The 18474-nt window shown below is 41.7% G+C and overlaps 1 protein-coding gene across 1 annotated transcript in view; it reads right to left on the bottom strand.

Moving 5' to 3' along the window:
* The window catches only part of Slc25a21 (solute carrier family 25 member 21), a 482653-nt gene that overhangs the window by 26280 nt on the left and 437899 nt on the right, over nucleotides 1–18474 (bottom strand). The window contains exons 5-6 of the mRNA XM_059279867.1: nucleotides 16986–17045; nucleotides 12761–12868 (exon numbers count right to left, since the gene is read on the bottom strand). Coding sequence (XP_059135850.1) covers nucleotides 12761–12868; nucleotides 16986–17045 — 168 coding nt within the window. The remainder of the gene's footprint in view (nucleotides 1–12760; nucleotides 12869–16985; nucleotides 17046–18474) is intronic.

The following is an 18474-nucleotide window of genomic DNA, read 5'->3' on the forward strand; positions in this document are numbered from 1 at the left end:
TGGCCACAGCAGTATGCCATACTTTTAACTCCACGTGTTCTCTTATCATTAAAACTACATCAGCAGCTGAACAGAAAGGAAGAGCACCAATCAAGGCCTTTCACTCAACTGGTTATTTATGGTACGTGAAAAAGCACAACACATTTAAATGTGCTTATTATATAGTAAATGTTCTAGTTTTTGCTAATAAAAAATTAAAAAAAAATCCAACTAGCTACAGTTCTATAATTAGCTTTGTCTTTTTCACTTATGGGGATTAATTATAAGTCACCCTAAACAAGCCCTTTTTTGTAATGTGAAAATACCACGTGAGAATGTACCTGGAAGTGACAAATTATACCCCACAAGGAAGCCCAGAGAGTTCTCTTGAGGTTAAAGTCTAGTCTGTGTTCTACAGTGTGGGTCATTTTTATGTGTGTTGCCTAACACCCAAATCATTCTAGTTCTCAAAAGGGATAAGAAATTGTCCATAAGCTCATGTCTGGAGGATGCTGAGCAGGCTATGGAAGCCTTCTCTGTCTAAGGAAGGCAGCACAGAAGTGGGAGGGATAAGGGGTTGCTCAGAGACAGGAGGAACAGGGCAGAGACGAGGAGTCCCAGGCCAGACTGAGCACTGCAGGTGTGTCCTCTTCGTCTCCACCCTCCCTCATCTACGTCCTGGGAGATAGAGGGCAGGAGGGAACTTTTAATTGATTTTTCATTGATTTTTATTTTTTATTTTACGCATATAGATGTTTTGTCTTTATGTAGATCTCTGCACCATGTATGCATGTGGTAGCCAAGGAGGCCAGAAGATAGCCTAGGATTCCCTGGAACTGGAGTTGGTTGTGAGCCACCATGTGGGTGCTAAGAAATGAACCTGGGTCCTCTGGAAGAGCAGCTGGTGCTTTCCAATGGATATTCTGGTTTGTTTGTTTGTTTGTTTTGAGGCAGGGTCTCTCTACTAAGTAGGTATGTCTTGGAAGTCACTATGTAGACCATGTTTGGCTTGAACTCACAGAGATCCATCTGCCTCTGCCTCCCAAGCACTGGAATTAAAGGTGTGTGTCACCTCACCCAGCTTCAGTGGATATTCTTTTTTTAAAGATTTATTTATTTTTATTTTATGTGCATTGGTGTTTTGCCCACATGTGTATCTATGAAGATGCCAGATCCCCTGGAATTGGAGCTGTGGACAGTTGTAAGCTGCCATGTAGATGGTAGGTATTGAACCCAGGTCCTCTGGAAGAGTAGTCAGTGCTCTTAATCACTGAGCCATCTCTCCAGCTCAGGATATTCTTGAAAATACAGACACCAATGCTTCCAAAAGGGTCTGGACAGGTTTTTACTGTTTTAAAACCACAGTTTGCTGAGTCATCAGAATTGAGATGACTAAATTTAAATATTAGTTTGGATAGTGTTGTTTTCCCTCGTCTTGAAAACACAGCTCAGTGAAATATTCAAATGGTGTTTGTTGACTTACCGTTCATTCCATGAGATTTACTTGTATGGGTCCTGGGTGGTACAGTGAAACGTAACGCATAGCTGTTGAACTCATACTTTTCTGAGTTTGAACTGTAACTGTTAATAATTAAGTGCATCAGAGGGCGACAGACTAATTAGAAACAGGAACCTAGAGTCAGCCAGCTCCAGGTTTGAGCCTGAGCAGCACCATTTACTAGCTTTGTGAAGTGTTTCCTTCTTTCCGATTTATCTTTGCTTCACCTATTTGTAAACAAGGATAACAATAGAATCCTTCTTCCAGGATTGCTGTCATGATAAGTAAGTAGGTGGACTTAGTCCAATCTAAGCACTCACTGTATGTTTGCTTTTTATAATAACAGAGATTACTACTGGCAACAATAAGAAGCTAATAAAATAATGGGTATAAAGTTCTTGATAGCTGAAGCAGTGGCAATAAACTTGGCTGCTTTCCCAGAGGACTTGGGTTCAATTCCTAGCACCCACAGTGCACACACATACGTTTGGGCTAAGCACTCACACACACGAAATGAAAAAGGTGAAGCTGCTTGGGAGGGAAGGAAGGACACACTTCTCCCTACACCTTCTGGCTGTCCTTCCCTTTCTCCAGATTCCTGGATTCAGATGAAATCCTCCGGAAATGCATGCAGGATGTGAGACAACAGATCCACTTCCTCTGAGACCCAACCTCATCCAAGGCCTGGCTAAGGACCCCCTCCAGGCAGCGCCTCTCTCCTCTGTTCCTGCTCTCCTTTCTGCAGCAGCAGATCCTATCCCTGGTGTTGTCACCCTTGTTAGGGACTCTGCTTGTAAACCCAATGGGAGTGAAGGTTGGGAATGGAGCAGTGCACAGGCCGAACCTCCACTGCAGGGCTTTCGTGTGTGAGTGTGTGTGTGTGTGTGTGTGTGTGTGTGTTCTCAGGCACCTGATATCACAGAGTAGGTGGTAATGTCAGAGCTCAAACAGAAATGTCTGAAGCCTCTATTCAGTTCCACCATTCTAATATGTTAGATTGTTTCTGTAACTACCCTGTAAAGTGGGCGGCAGGTAGGTACCCTATATTATCAGTATTTTAGTGGGAGGAGTGAGATAATTGGCCGGGTTAAGCAGTGTTCCTAAGATAAAATGCATCTAAGTGGTTTTTTTCCCCATTCTCATCCTTGTAATAGGAGACATGATGTTTAGGGCTCACTAATGCAACCACCACAGGTAGCAGATTCATCACAGTATATAAATACATTTTTTAAAATTTAGGAGTTTTGAACAAAAAGCAATCAGAATTCCAGTACCTACAAACATTAGAAGTATGATAGAATACAATTTTGCTTCATTCAGAGATCTTGTGTCATACACATGTAAGCAAATATTCAATTAGAAAGGCAAAGCATGACTTCCACTTGGATGCTTAAATAGTAAAATGTAGAATCATTTTGACTAGATCTCTGTAAACACAGGAGATTTTACTAAACTTATTTGATTACTGGGCTTCCCTTTCCAAACAAAATGGTGACTGATTAGCATCATCAGCCAAATGATTCCAACACTGTCCACCCCAGCATCAGGTCAATTTCCTTGGGAAATTTAGATTCAGTCCAATTTTCATATTTAGTTACCGACTGTGGGCCAACTGCATTCTAACTCACCTCAATGTACCTGGCAGCTTCAGAGCTGTGTGATGGAAGAACAATGGGTTGGGATGTTGGGATGTAGGTAACGTTATGGGATGTAGGTAATATGGATAGGCAAGTCTCTCCTGGGTGCTGGGATGACTAAAGTGAGCACTGGGCTCAGTCTTCTTTAACTTTGATTTTAGTGACTGTCAAATGCTAACAATGGAAATTCTATGTTCTTCCACACATATGTCGAATGCCTAGAGCTCCTAGAGACAACACTAAAGATCTAACATAGTGCTTTGCTCTTATTCTAACAATAATATTTTGCTTTAGCTTATACTTGGAGAGAGATGCTTGTATGTTTCGCACATATCATCAAAAGGTTCCACAAAAGCTATGGACCTATGGAATAAAATTTTCATCAAAAAGTCCTTAACAGGTTTAATAATAAAAAAGAAGAACACCAGTGAGATAAGCTAAATCAGAAAAATAGATTGCATAGTCCCACATTTTTTTAAAAGAGAAGTTTGTATTGGAGTATGTCTAGCCACTGAGGGGCCACATCTCCAGAAGAAAACCGTTGCTCCCCCGCCTCAGCTATCAATTGCCAATAGCTCCTCAGCTTGCAGTAGACTTTCATGAGCCTCTTTTTTTACCCATGTAAGCAAAACCTAGAAACAAAAGCAAAAGGTTAAACATACAGAGATGGAGAATCGAACCATGATTACCAGGACAGGGGAGAGGAACAGGAAGTGGGGAGATATAGTCAGAGAGCAGCATATGCGTGATGAGTAATCCTAGAGACCTAAGGTCCTATGTTAAGACCATCATTAGGAAGGTTGTACTTTTGGGGGAGGTTTGTTAAATAAGCAGATTTTAGTTGCTCCTGTTATACAAAAAGTAATTATGTAAGATGATATGCTGATTTGCTTCAGTACAGTAATCATTTTATTTTACTTAAGGTTTATTTTTATTTATGTGTATTTGTCCCCTGCCCCAACCCTGGCCTGTGTACGTGCACATCTGTGTGGGTACCCACGGAGGCCAGAAGAGGGCACTGGGTACTCTGGAGCTGGAATAATAAGTAATTGTGAGCTGCCCAATGTGGGTGCTAGGAACTGAGCACTGGTATTCTGAAAGGGCCATCTCTCCTGCCCTGTAATCATTTTTATTATCTATAAGGATCCCTAAACATTGTCTTGGAAATCCCAAATATAAGCCATGACGTTTATTTAAATAATAAAATTTAAAAGTTCAAAGAATACACACAAGAGAGAAAAGACTCCTTTGCCTAAATCATGCTTCCAGGTACCACTGGGGCACTGATCCTTTACTCTTTGAGAGCCCAGGACTACCAACAAATCACAAAGATCATTTATGGCAGCCTGAGCTATTTTTTTTTTCCTGGAGCTATTCCTTCTAACTACTGACCAGAGTTGGCTCTGATCAGCTTGCCAGATCACAGAGGTTTTAGGCATTGTTCCCCGGGTAAATAGCTATCAGAATGTGGCCAGTAGTACAGGCACGTGGTGTATCTGGATTCCTCCATCTCTAAGGAAGAGCTCTAATCACACTGTCGAAGGGTAGCACACTTGTGATCCTTAACCTGCTTCAGAATGGCGAGATGAATGGTGCTGCATCTTAATGCTGAGTGAACAGAGCTGTTGCTCTGTGCAGCATCATGTGGCTGGAAAGCAAACTGGAGGGAGTTTGTCCAGCGGGTTGAGGCTCTATAAATGGACCTTGGAAGGAATACTGCTTTGTGAAAGGGAAACCCAGTTGCCACATGTAGGTAGGAAAATATGCTGGCTCTTCAGGAGATAGACAATCATCTATACTTTTCATTAATCAAATCAGGTCTTGAGGAATTTTCATAAATTTGAAAGAAAAAAAAAGGAAAGAAAAACCTTCCTTTTACATGAGAATAAAATGTAAGTGAAATAAAGGATTTGGGCTTAAAAGTACACATTTATTTTAGTTTAGCTATTTCATTAATTTACCACTATAGTTTGTTTTAATAGGGCATCATTATAAACAAAAAGATACCCCCAATATAATGACATTCTGTCCTGAGGTTTCTTTATACTCTTTTTATTTTTTCTTAGATTTATTTATTTATGTTTTATTTTATGCGTATGAGTATTTTGCCTACATGTATGTATGTATGTATGTGTACTACATGCATGACTGGTGCCCACAGAAGTCAGAAGAGGGCACTGGATACCATGGAACTGGGGGTTAAGGATGGTTGTGAACCACTGTGTAGGTGTTGGGAACTGAATTCAGGTCCTCTGCAAGAAGAGCCTGGGTTCCTAGCCACCATTTCTTCTCTCCAACCCTGAAATAGTCTCTTTAAGCATTCTGTGTATGGAGGATCATCGGACGTCAACAACCCCTCCCAGATGCTGAGCCACAACCACACCAAGATGCTGTCCCATGATCCCTCATAAGAGATGGTGGGGACACTGTCCACCCCTGCATTGTTGGCAGAGCATGAAGGAAGATGTCAGTGCTGTGGCAACAGAGATGACAGCTGGAAGGAGGCAGGTGACAAGGAAGGAGCCTTTGCTTCATCAAAGCTTCGGAAACGCTCTCTTTGGGTTTCCCTTCACACTTCTCGACTATCCAGGCTTCTTTATTCCAACAGAAGAACGTGGTTGGCTAAAATGTGATGCTCATGTTAATGGTCAGTTCCTTAGAATGACTAGCATGAGGGGTCTTATTTTACCTGTTTATGAAATAGGAACAAACCTCAACCTTAGAGAGACACTGGGAGGATCTGGAATATCAAACAAGTGTAGTGGATGAGTTTACATGGCCAGCAGGGTAGGATAAGTGATGAGAGAAGCCAGGACTTTTCCTTCTCTAGCTCTCTATCACTTGATTTATGAAAGCAAAGTATAATGCTTCAGTAGTTTAGAACTGTATGTAACACATTTTCAATATTAAATAAAAGGGAGAGCCATGTGAGTTGTCTTTCAGTGTCTGGCATAGAGATGCCCTATAAATGGGAGCTATTATCATTACTTCAAAGTCTTGGGTTGGAAAGCAGAAACGTAGGGCTCCTGGCACAGCCGAGTGAAAGATGAAAGTCTATTTTCTGTGAAAGATAATAGAGAGGCAACTTGGCTGCTCCTTTAGGCTTTGCTGAAAGATAGCTGTAGGAACACATTCACAGGGACAGTTCTCTGCTCTGCGTGTTAGCGTCATAGGCTGAAAAGAGCAACGTAGGTGCTGACCAGTGAGTGCTGGGCCGTGCCTCACACGGTGACGCAAGGAGACTCTGAACTTGGTACAGCATCATGAGCCCTGGTAAGTCCCCTGTGGCTGAATTCTCACCCTCTGTGAACCCAGCCACACACTCATTTTACATGTCACCCGGCATCTCATTTTTTTTCTTGAAAGAGCTGCTCACAAAACACACCTACTTATGTGGATCCTAATGTAATTAAGTTCAATAAAGTATTTGTTGATTATCTACAGAGAAAGTAATCCCTAAATTTTGTGATAGTATAGAGGATCTAATTAGTCTCTGGTAGGTTTCTAGAATAAAGTGTGCAGAACTATATTTAGGAGAATTCTCTAAAGCCACAAGCAAATCCTGAACTAATTTAAAAAATTCTCTTTTTAAAGATTCATCATCAATTATTCATTTACTATCTACTCATCAGGCCTTCAAATTATAATTACAGAGCAAGTAGGTAGGAGACCATTCCTTTCCTGGATCGGACATATTTAAAGACTAAATAAAAGTAAGACAGGCCTTTTCAATTTTTTAAAGGTTTAGCTTAATATTTGGAGGTGAGAATGATTATGCTCATGTGTAATGTAGACAAAAATGACAGAGGAAAAGAAAAACCTGTGTCCCAGCCACACATCAGAGGCAAATCCTATAGACCTCAAGGGAAGGAAAATAACCCTTTAGCCAAATAATAACTTTGAAGTAGATTTCAAAGCAGAGAGGAAAAACTGGGAAACAATTCATACGGGATTTTGCTCCTGGGGAGAAAGTCACATTTTCCAGGCTAGGAGAGAGAGCATGCCAAACATCACTCAGTTTAGCTCAAGTGATAGGAGGGTTCTAATTCTTAGAACTACACAGACAAAAACAGATTGCATCCGGGTAGGGGTCAGAAAGGAACATCAGGGACCAGCCACGAAGTCATAATTCTGGCAATTCCGGATGAGCAAACCACCTCCAACACAGAAATCCATGGGCAAGCCTAGTCCTAAGCCAAAGAGATTACAGCTGAGGAGAACTCTTCACTCGGGTTTAGTTTGAAGGACAGGGGGAAATTTGGGTCTCTCTCGATTTTATCTGTACATGTTTTTACACCCATTGAACCAAACCGGAGCATGACAAAGTGGTGCTTACTTTACTCCCCACAGAAGGCCGAGCGTATTTAAATTAGAGACCAGTTTTCTTTACTTGCTCCAAATTTTAAGATGCCGGCCAAAGTTCTGGTACAGGAATTGGCGGAAGCGTGGCAAGGATTATAGTCTTTAAACGATACGGTGGTAATTAAGGATCCAAAGGAAGACAAGCATACCTATTGAAACGTTTTCTACACAAGTTCTAAGGATGTGAAGTCTGTATTAGGAACCAAAGTAACCACAATTTCCTTTACATTTCTGGAATAGTTCATGGTTAAACCGGGTGGGAAGGCATATTTTTGTGGGTAACATATTTCTGACTGGCTAAAGAATCTGCTAGACCACAGAGAACACAACCCGGGCAATTGGAATCGGCCCAGTGCCTGCCGTGCCTGAGAGGGTCTGATGGGAATTGCAAGGGAGGCCCCAGCACCACGGCTCCTCTCAGCGAACGGCCAGCGTCACTGCAAAAGGAGGTTTTGCTTTCACTCAGCCAGTCCTTGGACCTCAGCTAGGTGGTCTTTTGCCCTGGACCCCATGCTTCAGAGGGCCTGGTTCCTGCCCTTTGTTAGTGATGCCTCTCACCATGGCCAGAGGGCCATCCACCCAACATCTCCTATCTCCTTCTAGACTGTCGAGAGCGGCAGGGACCGTGGCAGTCCTTATGCATCATCTTCAGCTCTCTATCCCGGCTTCCGAGAAGCGAAGTGTAGATGTAAATGTAGTATGGGCTGCTGCTGTTTTCTTAGGCTCCCTTCCACTGCAGCCGAGTCCCTCACAGCTGTGGGAACTTCTTGGAACATTTCTTATTTAAAAGATCAAGTTGATTCACCACCTCAGGCTGAGGAAATAAGAAAATTTAAAATAACCTGGGTTGGATTCCACGGCAGTTCATAGCCCAGACGTGAGGGCAGCGAGGAGCGCAGACAGGATGCCTGAGGAGTTCACATGGTTGGCAGGGCAAGAGCTATCTGGCCGCGGAAAGGACCTCCGCGGGGAAACCCACTCTGCTTTCAGAGGCGTTGGGCCAGAGGCTCATTCTGCATGTAGCCCATGCGTGCACCGCTCTACCACAACTGGAGCTGTGAGTGCCTGAAAAGGAGCTCAGCCTTCTGGGAGCCCACTGTCTGACGTGAAGAGACGTGATGAAGAATCCATGTTGACACCACACAACTGTTGCAGAAGAAGAATATCTTGGTTGTGGCAGAATTCCTCTTGAAGTGGCCTCAAACGTTTCCAGTCTCATCTCTACTTTCTGCTGCAGTTCACAGCCAACAGATTGCTAGTCGCTACTGGTTGTGATGGTGGACCTGCACTGTAGTTTAAAACTGGTCAGGAACCTGACAGCAGGTGGTTCTTGCCGAGATAAAGGTTTAGGCTCACCAATCCTCTTCTTTTTCCCGTCCCCCACGTTCCCAAGCTCTGTTTACAGCTCTACTACTCTCTAGTTCAAACTTTTCCAGAGTTCACGTGTGACTGGGATCATGTGACGCCGGTCCTCCTTCCTGTGCCTAACTTATTTCACTTAACATGATGCCCTCCAGGTTCATCTATGTTACCACAAAGGATGAGATTTCATTTTTCTTGTGATTGAATAGTATTCCATTTTGCATATGCGTGTTTTGTATTTATTTCTTCACCATTCGTTGGTCAATGGACACTTAGGTTGATTACATATCCTGATTACTACAAAAAATGCTGCAATTGATATGGGAGTGAGGATGTTTCTTTGGCATATTGACTTCATATCCCTCCCTCCCTCCCTCCCTCCCTCCCTCCCTTTCTCCCTCCCTTCTTTTCTTACTTTGAGACAGGGCCTCACTATATAACCCTGGCTGGCCTAGAACTTGCTATGTAGACCAGGCTGGCCTTGAGCTTACAGAGATTCACCATCTGCCTATTGAATGCTGGGTTAATTAAAGGCATGCACTGCCACACCAAGCTTCATTTTCTTTGGATATAGTCTTTGGAACTGTTGAATAAGACGATAGTTCTGCTTATAATTTTTTATCCGTTTGTCCATACATCTTTACATTCCCCCCCCCCATTTGTCCATATATCTTTACTTGCAAGTGTTCATTGCAGAGAGTCATTGATCTGGTTTGAGGCCTCTGGTTTCTGCTGCACTATCGACACTGGGCCATCACTGGGACTCCTCGTGGATATCCTATTACTGCCCTGTGTCCTGGAGACCCTGCAGCTTTGGGTCTGCAGAACCAGCCCCTTTGCTTGCTTCGGCCAATCACAGATCTGATAGATGTTATGAGGTGGGCCAACTCATAACCCTGGTTCTGGGCCCTGGTAGTTGTAGGGTTGGTCAGCCTGCCAGCTCTTCCCTGTCCTCATCGCCAGGGTATGATCTCCAGCACTGCCCTGGCTAGCTCAGCCCTTGAAGCAATGAGCAACGGGTGGGGCCAGTTCTCCTGCTCTCACACCCTCAGGGGCAGCTCTTCCACACCTGGACCACCAGGGCCAGCTCTACTGTGTTGCCCAGGCGAGGTGTAGGGGCCGCTCTTCCTAGTGCTGCATCTGGTAAGAGGCAGGGACAGCTCTCCTGCTCTTGTGACCTCAGGGTCATCTCTCCCACCTGCCACAGCCCACCTCTCCATCTCTCTCAGCCCACCTCACCATCGTAGTGCGGGGACTACAGATGTGGGAGAGCATGTCTGCCCTTATGTGGGTTTTGGGGATCTGGATTCAGGTCCTCACACTTGTGCAGCAAGCTCTTTGCCTGGTGGGTCATGTCTTGAGCCTTAGTATCATATTTTTACAGTGAATATATGTCACACAATTTATCTAAACCTATAGAATATACAACATCAAGGGTGAACCCTACTGTAAGCTACAGACTTCAGGTGGTGATGTGTCAGGTTTATCAGCTGTAAAAATCCCCCTCTGATGGGGGATGTTGACAATAAAGAAGGTATTCAGATAGAAAGGTTTTTTTTGTTGTTTTTTTTCTTCCTACGATTCTAAAATTCTGAAGTTGATCTAAAAAGATAACTTCCTAAAAACACTTTGGATGTATTGGGCTAATTAAAACTATGCTATTAAATTAAATTCACTTGATTCTCTTCACTCTTTCATCAGCTACTAAGGAAGTGGCTGGGATTCCGTTTCTATTGGGCCAGCACTGACTGTCCTAGAGTCTGGATTATTTTTTGTTCGTTTACATACCTATAGTATGTACAGAAAGTTATGCTTTTTTGTTATTTTATAAAAAGAATATATCATTTGTATGTTCAGCTAAAAGTTATTAGTTACAGAAAATTAGATTTCATTATTTTTTTAAAACAAGATTTGGTTTTTGTATTTCTTTCCTCTTCCCGCCTTCCCCCTCCCTCCTGTGTGTTACCCCAGCCTTGATAGCTGTCCTCACACTTTCATGTCACATAAACCTTGTTTTCCTCCCCATTACAATGTTGCCTTCCTCTCTTGTGGTCTCCTATCTAGTTTCAAGTCCATACCAGGATTTGCAAGCATTACATTTCAGGATTTCTGTATGAGAAAAAAAACATGAGCTTTTTGTCTTTCTGAGACTGGGTCACCTTGCTTAATATGATACTCTCTATATCATTTCATTGAAAATCTCATAATTTTGACTCCAAGTAAGCTTCTTCCATCTGTCCATTAAAAAAAAATGACTGACTGAAATACATAAACAGTTTATACAGATCGAAGTTGTGCAAAAGACCTGGAGTGTGGTCACACGCAGCAAGTTTTTTTCTTGTTGAATGGACATGGTGCTTACCATGCCCTAGCAAAGTATTGGCATATGAAATGTGCGTTCTTACTTGGACTTGGTGTAGAATGTCCTTGGGAGCAGGAGAGACAAAAAGAACATTAGGAATAAACAGAGTGCTGTAAATGCTTGTTTTTGTTCTAGGGAGTGTGCCTTGGTATTTTGTCCCATTCTTGTGCCTATAGTCATATGTTGCCTGGACAAAGACCTGCAGCTAAGACCTGTTTGCCCCTTGGCTTCTCACTGCTGCTCTAAGACAAGCTTCCTGTGGGCAAAATCAGGCACTGGGCAGTGATCTCCAAAGTTTTCTTCTTGCTGGTAATTTTCCCACTCTAATAAACTAATTTTTCTTGGGAAGATTTCACGGGAACTGTTTTAAATGCTGCATGTTGATAGGGGTGTTTGAAAAGCTCCTCTCTCCTTTTCTATTCCTTCTGCTCGCCTTCATTTTCTCTTAAGCTAGAAAGACTGGATAACAGAACATAAACAAACATCTAGGGGTATACAGAGATTTTTCCAGCCCTTTCTGATGTTCAAACTTTTGCAACTGAAAAAACAATCTCTGAATCAAGTTGACTTCACCTGAGCAGATACCATCTGTTACAGCAGCCCTACACCTCCCCAATCTCCCCCATTTTAAGTCTTGGTAGTGACAGGTGAGTAGGGCCCCCTTTCTCCCAAACCCTGCCCAAGAAGCTGTCAGGCAATATCAGCAGGCAGGAAGTGGGCTGGGGATGAGGAGGTCTCCACCCATTACCAGCTGCTTAAGTAGTAGGCAGGGGTATCCAGGTCAGCAGATACTCCAGACCAATTTACACCACATGCTACCCACTTATGGACTTAAAATGCTAGGTAGGGAAGGGACCTGGAATGTTAATCCCCTTGTTTTCTCCATGCCTTGTGTTTGGAATCCAAAAGAATCCAGCAGGAACAGTTGGATTTGGCAGTGTCAAGGGAATTATTAGGCAGCTAGAAGGAAGTGAAAGCCAGCACACACCAAGAGACGCTGTCTATGTGGAACATTGGGTATCAGTGATTAGATGTCAAGACCCATCACTCTCCAAGTGATGATGTCTTCACACAGGCTTTGTGACTTGCTCATTCAGATATAACCCAAAGACAACTTTGACAGATTATCAGAAACTTTTGGGGAGGGTGATGGGTGGAGTGGGGAAAGGAGTGAGGTAATTTTTAAAAAAATGACTTCATCTTTCTAAAAGTACAATAATACCATCACCTCAGTGGTTTTGCTACAGCATCTTCTCATGCAGTGTGGAAGAGAAATTTTTTTTGGGGGAAATCTCCAGTAAGTCACTGTAAGTTTCATTAGCACTCTAAAATAAAAATACATACTCCTATTTATCTATCACATCTTAATGCATTTTTAACATTTTGCAGGAGATAGTTGACTTTTTCGTTTTCTACTTTTTAAAGAATGTTTTGCTGTGACTTTATAAGTGCTTACGGTCTGGGTTCATAATTTTATGAATTGTGTACACACACACACACACACACACACACACACAATTTTTTATATTCCATAAAAGTAGGAAAACACTAAATGGTTACCTCTGTGAACGTGTTCCTATTGACCTGCAAACCAACTTTTACCACCTCGAAAGGGTTGACCACAACGGCTTCTGTTAGTCCAGATCCAAGTCCAGCAATGGCAAATGTCTAGGAAAATAAGTCAATCAATGCTTTAAAACAACTGATCATGTGTATTGGATTAAACATTCTGTTCATTATACAATACAGTCAAAGTCAAGACAAGAACAAAGGACCCTACTAAGTGCCCTATATACCATTACTAAACAGCTTGAATTCTTGATTAGATGCTGACAATTCATGGAGAAGAGATTATAGAAGCCACAAACCACATCCTAATGTTTTCAAAATAAAACGTCAAAGCCCCATCAACGATGATGTTTTCCTTTAACAAAAGGGGAGGCTGTTTGACTGGTTAAAGGTGGATCCTAAAACATCTTCATGCATATAATGGAAGAGTTTAAATTATAAAGGAAGAGCTCCATTTAAAAATATCTACTTAAATGCATTTATTGAATAGAACCACAAATAAAATGTTTACATAAGATCACCTCTCAGGTGCATAACTGGAAACATTCAAATGTATAGCCATGTTCTTAGAACTACTGCTTAAGATTATTAACAAACAAAATTATTTTCATTCATTCTCTGTTTTATTTTATTTTTATTCCCAACACTGAGGATCACAGCCAGGGCCTTTTACACAGTAGGCAGAACTCTATCACTGAGTTACATCCCAGCTGTCTTTTGTTTTTAAAGGAATTATTGCTCTATTTTTGCACCTAAAAGCTGACTACTAAACACTGTGATGAGAAATGGCTAGTTGTCCCCAAGGGCTCCTCTAAAATCTAGAACATTGATCAAAGGATAGTTGCAATGTCATATTCTTTTCATCTATGGGTTGAATGTCAGCAATAGAAACCTAATCCCAGTACTTGGGAGGCAGAGGAGGGCAGAGCTCTCTGAGTTGGAGGCCAGCTTGGTTCTACCTAGTGAGTTCCAGGACAGCCGGGACTACATAGAGAAAACTCTGTCTCAAAAAAAAAAAAAAAAAAAAAAAAGAAACAGGAATCCAAGGTTTCCTAGAAAATGTATACTAGAAATAAGCACAACAATAATTAAAGCACATATGCATGTACAGCAGAGAAGCAAAACCTTCACCCTACAAAACCCCTTGCTGCTGAACTAGTTCCACAGAAGACAGACATCTTCTCTTTACTTCATTCATTCCTTCCAGTCTCTGAGACAAGGCCTTTATAGCCCAAGTTGGCCTTGAATTCTCACAGTGAGTCACCTGCCTCAACCTTCCAAATGTTTGGATTACAAGTATGTACCATACCTGGCTTCAGATGGTCCTTATTTAGTATTTCTGATAATTTAAAGATAAGAGAGAAGAAGAGAGATGGGAGTAAGAGATGTTCTGTATCCTTAAAGTAGAGGCAGGGTTGATTGAGGAACAGGAGTGTGGGGAGGCTGAAATGTAGCCCACACCCCACCTGCCAAGTAAGAGCCAAGTGAGAGCCCCAGAAAGACAGTGGTCAGGAGAGGGGAACAGCTCTCACACTGACACCATCTGTGCTGCTGGGGCTATGTGCTCATCACAGAGCTCGGGATAAGCCAGTTCCCTCGTCTGTACAATAGAAAGAGTAATGTTGAGTTTCTCTACAAGGGTCAAAGTAATGCATGGATGTCCTTTTAAATCACTTTCCAAACATGGCCGCTCTGGTTTTCCATGAAAAAAGAGGAAGAGTGGAGTTGCACACAGATTCTAGGAGAGAAGGAATACTAATGATGATTTCCCTTTCTCCCACTTCATTACAATTTTAAGCATAATTTGTTTAGGGTAACTGACCAAGTATTTTCTCATTTATCTCAGACTTCCATCATGGAGTCCAGTAAGCAGGGAGAGAGAAAAATAAACCAGCCCCAAACTCTTCTGACCGGGAAAGCTAAAATCCAGATGTTAGGGTTTTATTACTCACTGTATGCAACCTTCCAAGTAATTCACTTTTTTTGTCCCTCTATAAAGCTCAGCTACATCTGCTGTCAGAACTAGCGTTCAGCAGTCCCTTGTCAAAAGAATTGATCAGATATCAGCAGATCATGTTACTTAGATTGTTGCAGAGGCAGGCCTTTGCTGTCGGGTTTCCAGCCCTGGCTTTCATGTGAGCACCAGGGCATATTTAACGGCTAAATGCCTCACTGTATCCAAAAAGAAACGGGAGTAAATGAGCTCAAGAAGAGAAGAGGACCGAATATGGTTTGCATGAGTTCATTTATAGTGGATGGAGTGGCCAAATACTTTTCCATTTCAAATCTTGAGTCAAAAGACTTGCAGTGTCTCGCATGGTACCCGTGTGCAGTTCTGAAACAGCCAGCCAGTCCTTTGGAGGCCATATTTTGTTTACTCCTACTAGGAAGTCTTTAATCTTTTTCTTAAGATGTTTCGAAAGGAAGGTACTATGGAAAAGTCACACACACACACACACACACACACACACACACACATTTTTTGAGACAGGGTCTTACCATGTAGCTCTAGCTGTTCTGGAAATTACTATGTAGACCAGATTGACTCACAGAAATCCGATTACTCTGTAGACCAGGTTGACTCACAGAGATCCGTTTTCCTGCCTCTGCCTCCTCAATGCTAGGATTCAAGGCATGAACTCCACATCACTCCAGGCATGGAATTTAAAACAAAATCTTATCCACCTGAGATTCCTGGCATAACTGCTCCTGTCTACAAGAGCATGCCTCAGCTACCCTGTTGAGTTAGGAGGTTGGCTTAGGAGCTTTATTTAAAAAGATCCTTTCTAGAAAGTGGGCACGTAAGAATTTTGAGGATAAGAACTACTTTTTTGAAAATCTGCTAGAGTAAACATTCTGAAATAAATTTTTACAAGGAAAGGATATATAGTCCCTGATATACAATGTCCTAATCTACATTTCTTTTTTTTTTTTTTTTTTTTGCCTTTATGATGGTGCAAAAACAAAGCACACTTCACACTTTGATTTGATCTTTTCCCAGGCCAACAGTGCCATAAGAGCTCACGATGCTGGGTAGAAGAAGTATACCACAGCTCTCAGCTGGTTATTCCTTCAGGAAAGTAAGCAACCAATACTTTATAGCATATGCTAATACTTACCTGTGATGCTCAGTGAGTTGGATGTACCCAATGCATTTGTTTGTTTGTTTGTTTGTTTTAGCTTACAATGGTTTTATAATCAAAGAGCTGAAGGCAAAAATGTTGCTTTCCAAGAAGAATTTTGAGGTTTTAGCAGCCAAGCAGGGATTTTCCTGGAGGAGAGACGTCACATTGCCATGCAGAGCGATGACGCACGGTTTCGTGTTTCCTTTTGCAGACTGGAAGAAGGAGGTTCGTGCAATGGCCCTCTCTGGGGCTCTCAGTGGACACACATTTGGTCAATATAATTTAACTTGCTTTACAAAAGGGAGCAAAGTCGCCAGTCGGTGGTTTAATCCCAGCACTCGGGAGTCAGAGGCAGGTGTATCTCTGTGAGTTCGAGCCCAGCCTGGTCTACAGAGTGAGTTCCAGGACAGGCTCTAAAGCTACACAGAGAAACCCTGTCTTGAAATACCAAAAAAAAAAAAAAAAAAAAAAGAAAGAAAGAAAGGGAGCAAAGTCCCCAAGCAGGGAGGAATGACACAGAGCAGTGACCAGTCACCAAGTGAGCTTTGTGAACTACCTGAGCTGTGCCATTGTAGGATTCGTATTCTCCCCAGCTGAGTTGTTTACACTCATTCCAATAAAAGGCCCTTCAGTCTGCCTCTGACCACAGAGTGACTTTATCCCAAGTGACTTGAAGTCCTATAAATATAGGACTTAAATGCTACAGCTTGCACAACAGCTGGGAAATTGACCTGTTAGGAAATAATCTCAGGCGTATTGACTTCTGCATAAATAGATACATGCAGCGTGTATGTAAACAAATGCATGCTTTGGTTTCCAAAGGTGAATGTAGTCTTTATTTTATGTTCTTGACCATATCTTCTAGAAGCCTTTCCAGACATATCATTATTATCGTAAATTCATCACTGAGAGCTATAAAATAGCCAGATTGTGAGTTATTATGAAGATGGCTTTCAGCAAGTAGCTGAACATTGAATAACTCAAATTCATATTTTAGTAGTTGGGATTTGGGAATCAAAAGGGTTTTTGTTTCTGGATCTTGCTTTATGAAATAACATACACACTTAAGTATAATAAATATTCTCACTTACCAGCCCCGGTGATAGTGACACAGATCCCAGCAATTTCTTGTACTGCTCAAAGGTGGAAAACTGTGAAACCAAACCAAACCTAGAGATTTATAACAATTTCCTGCAACAAACTCTCTAATTGGGCAAAAGTCCTTCAGTAAATCATTATATTAATCAGCATTTAAAAATGATGAACCATCTAACATAGCTTTTAATCCTGTCTGGGGCTGTTGCTATAAGATGCCATTTTAACATTCCCATTTTTCAAATGTAGTTATAATAACTTACAGAAAATCTGATGGAATCCCTTATAGCAGTAAATGAACCATACAACTCCCATTTACCATGGCCGTTTTCAGTTTCCCCAGACATCAATAGACTTCTTTCTTATGGCAGTGATTCAAAATTATAGGCCCAGAGACCTGAAATCCTTGGTCTTATATGTTTTTTCTATGAACCGCTTTCCAAGAAAATGCCCCATTTTCTAACACACTTGGAGAAGACATCCACTTCTCAGCCTTGCATGTACAATGCTCGTTCTCCTGATAGCTCCATGGAATGTTTAAATATTAAGTTGATTGCAAAGATGCCATGATAAACTAGGGAAGGGCTCATCAAGTTTATCTAGCCCACTCCCTTGCCCCAAAGAAAAACGGTTCTCAATCTTGTTCCCTCCTTTAGGATCTGAAGATAATGACAATGGAGAACAGGGATCAATAGCGATGCTGTTGGCACCTCCAGAGGATAGTAAGTTGCACAAACGTATTTTTTTCAGAGCAAAATGAAATAATCCATTCATATAATAAATTTCTCTTTTTTCCCCTGTATTCTATATTTTGGAAAACAACTCTGCTTGGGCAGGATATTTTGTTTCTGAGTTACCAGTATCAACGATAGTAAGTTGTACTCTTAGGACCTGCAGTATCTGAGTCTCAAGAACCAAGAAATGGAAGGTAAATCATACTGTTCTTTATATCTTAATAAAGTAGAACAAGGTAAAGAAAAAATAGGGTTTTGGGGGCTAGTTATACTCTATTGTTAGAAAGAGGTGGTTTCTTGTGTACATCGCCTCTGGAGTCTTTAGGTAGCCCAAGAATCATTTACTAACAGATTGACTCTTCTTATTCTTTTAGAGAATGGGATCATTACCATGACACTTTAGATGAAGTTTTGATATAGACTTTTCTAGAATAAGGATTTGTTCATTCACTAAGTATTTATTAGATTCCTCTCATTCTAGGCACTCAGAATACAGCAAACACAACACACCACTGCTTTCCTTACCCCACACAGCAGGCACTATTGCTGCTTTGGTGAGAGACACACTAGAAGCCTTAGAAGTCATTCCAGAAGGAAAAACAGAAGTCTTAGGTATTTCTTTGTTTCTTTGAGACCAAGAGTCATTATATAACCCAAGCTAACCTAGAACTCATTTTTATAGTCTATATTGCACTTGAACACACAGCAACCTTCCTTCCTCAGCCTTTTAAGTGTTGAGATTATAGGTGTG

This window comes from Peromyscus eremicus, chromosome 14 (assembly GCF_949786415.1).
Source record: "Peromyscus eremicus chromosome 14, PerEre_H2_v1, whole genome shotgun sequence".
Classification (NCBI taxonomy): Eukaryota; Metazoa; Chordata; class Mammalia; order Rodentia; family Cricetidae; genus Peromyscus; species Peromyscus eremicus.